Source organism: Orbicella faveolata, unplaced genomic scaffold, assembly GCF_042242905.1.
Source record: "Orbicella faveolata isolate gen_17 unplaced genomic scaffold, um_ofav_v1 contig_13, whole genome shotgun sequence".
Taxonomy (NCBI): domain Eukaryota; kingdom Metazoa; phylum Cnidaria; class Anthozoa; order Scleractinia; family Merulinidae; genus Orbicella; species Orbicella faveolata.
Genome location: NW_028301540.1, coordinates 26,298,314 through 26,303,486, shown reverse-complemented (window position 1 = coordinate 26,303,486; position 5,173 = coordinate 26,298,314). Strand labels below are relative to the sequence as shown.

At 38.4% G+C, this 5,173-nt stretch overlaps 1 protein-coding gene across 1 annotated transcript; it reads right to left on the bottom strand.

Annotated features, from left to right (window-relative positions):
• Window positions 1-1,429: 1,429 nt before the first annotated feature.
• On the bottom strand, window positions 1,430-4,814 carry LOC149115801 (uncharacterized). Its single transcript, XM_089283854.1, has 4 exons — window positions 4,623-4,814; window positions 3,957-4,152; window positions 3,325-3,440; window positions 1,430-1,706 (listed from the first exon to the last, which is right to left on the bottom strand). Exons 1-4 carry the CDS (start codon window positions 4,644-4,646, stop codon window positions 1,503-1,505), a joined length of 540 nt encoding a protein of 179 aa, XP_089139980.1. The 5' UTR covers window positions 4,647-4,814; the 3' UTR covers window positions 1,430-1,502.
• Window positions 4,815-5,173: the final 359 nt, after the last annotated feature.

Sequence of the window (5,173 nt, the reverse complement as noted above, 5' to 3'; positions counted from 1 at the left end):
CCGTAATCTGTGTCAATTAAGGGTTCTATTTGTTTCAGTCGTGATTACAAAGCAGTTTCTAAACGTGGGCCATGTGCAGTCCTTTGTTTTTCTCCTTTTCTCGTGAAACAAGACTGAGACATGGTTACGTTAAATCGTGCTGTCGAAACTGCGTTCTTTGATTGCCAATTGTAACAGCTCAATAATGTGTCAATATATCCACTCTATATTAATTATTTATATTTGCGTCAAAACGCAACTTCCGGCGTTTTGCGTCACTGAAACAAAGCGATTTTAGGGTGGATACTAGGGATCGCTAGTTACCGTATTTACTTTTCCTTCAACCGAAGGCTCTGGCCTGTTCTTAAAAAACTACCGGATTAACTTGTTCACTTATCCTAATCAGCCTCGCCGAAAATCCATATCGCGTTGTCAACTTGTGGCTAAACTACCCACAAGTAACTGCGATAGAACACGTGCCGGACCGTGGCCTTCTTTATTGCGTGGGTTGAAGAATTGTCAAAATTAGTTCACTTATTTGATTAAAAATCAGAACTGAGGAACGAAGCTGTTGTCAAGCGTCAATTTGGCTTGTGCTTGAGAATTTGACACCGTCGTAAGTTGTCCATGCTGCAGCCGCTGGAAAGAGTAAGCTACTCCTAGGAGAGAGCCAAAGCATTGGCAAAGCACTGTATGCTCCCCCATGGGTGATAAAGGATAACCATGAAGATGTAAGTAAATGGAAAATATCGATCCCCATTTGGACTTACGTGACAGAATGCCCAACATCCCATAGTTGAAAGTAACCGGATTTATGTCTCCTAGATTGGTTACTCTTGCCTCACTTAGCAAAATGCTGTTTAATAAGATTATACAAACAATTTTCTCAGTTTTTATCTCATTTCTTTAGAAAGGCGAATCTGGTTGGCTCTCCTGCTCATAGAAAAGTCGGACACGTTGTCCTATCGTCAATGGTGCACGTGCTGCTTATGAAATGCAAAATCGTTCTTCAATTCTGCCGTTAATAAAATATTGAAAATTGTAGGTTTTGAACTGCAGTCATTTGCAGTGCGTACTAAACCTTTTGCCTAATTGCCCTGACTTTCAACTCGGCTGTACCTCATCGACTTGGTTCGATTCTTCTACTAATGATTTTCTTTCAAGTCTCCAGATAAGACAATAATTCAATTAATTACATGACTAGAATACCGGTCAAACGCAAGAAAATATACGCAAAAATGTTCCGGGACGCTGTTTTGTAGAACCACATTTATAATGTAGAATAAAGTCTCTAAAACTGGTCGGCGTCAAGTGGTGTGTTAATCAGAAGGAGTGGTTTAAAAAGGTTTAATAATGCAAATGGAAAGTCAGTAAGACAGTATCACCTAACTTTACGTATGAATCAAAAACATTTTATTACGTACGGAGAACTCCACAAAAAATACAAATCTTAATCATAACTGCTGGTTTTTATTTTGTTTAAATGATTGCAAATACAAGAAAAAGAACTACCGTGTTGGTGTTCATGGTTTTTCAAAGTAACAACGCCTATCGCGACCGTTCTCTTTAGTTAAACTGATTAAATATAAGGTCGCATCATCACAGCCTTTCTTTACTCCTAGACACATAATGCTATTATCAATGCTGTATTTGTATACACGGTATTTTCCAATTTTTTCCTCCTCAAACTGGAACTCATTGCTAATGGTATCGTTACATCTTTGCTTCTGAAAATACAAAAGAGAACAAAAAAGACACAAATCTAACAAATCTAACCTTCTAAATCAGGCCAAACCTTACAGTAAGTAGCGCTTTTAACCCAGGGTTCCGTAGGAAAGCCTGAGTCTAAAAATGCAAACCGTTCGTCGTCGTCGTCGTCGTCGTACTTGGTCGCCCAATGGGGGGACATAGTCCCAGGCGTTCCTAGCGTAGTGCGAGGAAACTGGAGATGAGAATGTGACAGCGCTCGCTCTTCGTGAGAATGCTGTGATTTGTGACAAAAGGTTGGGGAAGACTCGAAGAAGATGTCGATCGTTTTCGGAACGGATTGGCCCACGAATTATATTGCTTGACATTTCCAAACAGAGATCGAGCATTCTCAGCAGGTTCGAATGGACATTTCGAACTTGCGGAAAGAATTTCTGACTGCCGGGTATATATAGCTTATTTATTTTCTTGAAAATCCGTGCCTGTAATTCACGCAAAGTTCATCGGACAACTTGCAAACTCAAATCATTGAATAACATGATCGCGTGGTGTTTATGACCAAAGATCAAAATATTCATATACTCTCGCGAGGTTTCAAATAATAACGATGATCTTCGCGGAAATTGATTATCTATGAATTTTTGACCGCCGGGTAACTAGTATTTTGAACAACCTTGCCAGTGAGTGAAGATTTTTGTAGTATGGCCAGGAGAATTCGTCCACTACTAAAACAAAACGTTATTTAGAGTTGCTTGGCATTTCTGACAAAATATTTTTTCATTGAATTGTGGACAAAATGTCAAAAATCGAGATTGTCCAAGCTCGAAAATTTCCTCAACTACAAAATAATACCTGAAATCGCTTGGCATTTCTAAACAAAGTTCTGCTATTCTAAGTGATAAGTTATTTCGTGAAAATTCTATAATAATTTCAGACTGCCGGGTATCTAGTACTAGTTTTCTGAAAACCCCTCCCGGCTGCCGGGTGTCTAGACACAATGTAAAGTTTTTGTGTTGTTGCATATGCTTACTTGCGGTACGAAGCCTGAGCAAACGCTCTTAGAGCGTCTGGTATTATTAGTATTCTTTTTGTTTCAGTTTGTCACTTCTTTACTGACATGAACATACAACTCGATAAATCTCATGCAGTCACAAAGTGCCAACTCAGTCCTATAGGTACCCAAATTCTTGTCAGTTTAGCCTCGCGGGGAACCATTTTGGACAAACCATCCCCTATAATATAAAGATTTAGGCCAGCCTAAAAGCGTAGCTCCTGGGCCGGGTTGTTCAGAGCCCGGTTAAGCTAACCCAGGAAAAGGTGGAATTTTGATTTGAGTGTTGTAACTTTGCGGTGAGGTTTTCTGTATATTGTTTGGCCTTCTATTTTGAGTTTTAATAATCATCATATACCATTCTGGCCAATCACATAGGACTCAGACAATCCAGAGAACCAATCATAAATCCCGGGAAACGTAATCGAGTGAATCACAATTCCTTTTGATTTTACTACTGATTCTATGACAAAGTAGCGCGAGTATTTGAAGGCACTCGCTCAGCGTAGTAATTTCCCTAGTTTTGTGACACTCATTTGAAAACCACTTTAAACTGATTAGCTGAAACTAGTTTTTGTCACGCTCACCTCTATGAAAGTAACGTTGTTGCTGTTGACGACCGCCTTTAATGCGTAAGTGTATTTATGACCACGAAACTCAATGCACTTCTTTCCTGTAGCACTGATAGTCTTGATCCTAAATTCTTATAAAAAAATAATAAAAAATACATTATTAGCGAAAAGCTGACACAAATTTAATCTTGAAAGCTGACAAAATTTCTGTTGTATGCAAATACAATAAACGGAAATGGTTCTGAATTCCCTGTTAAATATTTCTGCCGTGAACTTATCTGCCCAAGGCCCTTGTCTGGTGATTTTAATAGAATATTTTACCGACGCCCCGCTCAGTCCCTCCCTCAGTCCCTCCCTCTTCCTTCCTTCTCCAAAAGCAGAGATTGGGTCGTTACTTTTTTTAAAGCAGATAAATTTTAATTAATCTTGCTGTCAAATTCATAGGAGCTCAGTAGCGTATAACTCAAAGCAATCTCAAATCAGCGAAAACTAAATCTAATGATCCTTGCATCCATCCCAGTTCGTTCAGTCTGGACTTAATTCAACTTGCTGTAATTTTCCTCTGCTATGTGACTATCTGATCAATCAGCGTTCGGCAATTTCGTAGCCTGTGTTAACGCGGACGGTAGCATTATAGCAACACTTACTTGCTTTACTTTCTAGTGTCGACGTCCCATCTAACTTTGCCTCATACTGTCCTTTGGTACATTTATTAGTGTGAATCTTAAGGAGATTTCCTCCGCTGCAAGTCATTCGTCTGTAAAATGATTGCATAGGGCGTGGTCTGTTTAGTTTCAACGTTGATCCGACTTCTACATGGGCCAAAAAGAATACTACCACGGTCTACGGATATAAAAATACACCCCATATATTAACATGTACAGTAACCAAGGTAACCAATCAACTGATGCCAGTTTTGCTAGTTGATTCTGCATACAGTACACGTACAGTGGAAACAATGTCTGGATAAAATTGATTACTTTTCTCCAAGTAAGAGGTTGCAAATAAAATTAATTAGCATCAAAGTTAATTTTTTCACAATCTAGTAAATTAAGAAACAAAACTTTAATATCTACTGGAAGAGCCTCAGAAAGCATTGCTATATATATTTAGTTTTTATGTGCTTGACAAGGACATTTGTAGTGCAAGGAAAATACTGTCGTAAAACGAAACAGCTATTGCAGACAGGGATGAAAAACAATGCTGGCAAAATCAGACGATACTTTCGTCGACTTCATACATAAAAAGAATCCCTAATCAAAGTATCAAAAGTTGCAACTAATGACTTAGTCACTGACGCTTATTTTACTTACTAGAAAGATATGTGTTAAATCCATGTTGCCCTCTTTCTAATGAGCTTGTTCTTTTAGATCGAAGTTACGATGGTCTTAACGCTTAGAGCGTCTATTTATACGGTTAGGTTTTAATGCATGTACGATTTATTTTAACCGCTCTTGCACATGTAATTGATTAAAAATGAAAAGAATTTCATTCTGCATGTAGCTCAAATAAAATAGATTACTAATGAATAAAGTATCAGTCCTTGTTAAAACCAAAGCGACGCGACGAAGAACTGACCCACCAGCACCCACATACATAGGTACGTAGGCGAAAATAATTAAGGGTCTTAATTACTTTTTATCTCACAGATCGTTCGACGAAGAGGGTGTATTTTTAAAATGAAGGTCAATAGAGAGGTTGCGCATAAAGTTAGCTAAACATCCAATACTGGGACTCGATCGTGGTCATAATGTAAACAAAGTGGCGAAACAAACATATCTGGTCCATTTGGGTCACAATAATTTTACGGATTTCTCTGTTGATATCAAATTTCAAACGCCGTAGACAACAAATCACGTAGGAT

What these genes read in the sequence shown, in the direction of transcription:
- LOC149115801 (XM_089283854.1), bottom strand. Translation starts at nt 4,646, where the DNA reads ATGGATTTAACACATATCTTTCTA. An exon ending in ATTTAACACATATCTTTCTA is followed by an intron (nt 4,153 to 4,622) that starts GTAAGTAAAATA and finishes TTATATCCGTAG; the next exon opens with ACCGTGGTAGTATTCTTTTT. An exon ending in GACACTAGAAAGTAAAGCAA is followed by an intron (nt 3,441 to 3,956) that starts GTAAGTGTTGCT and finishes TTTTTTTATAAG; the next exon opens with AATTTAGGATCAAGACTATC.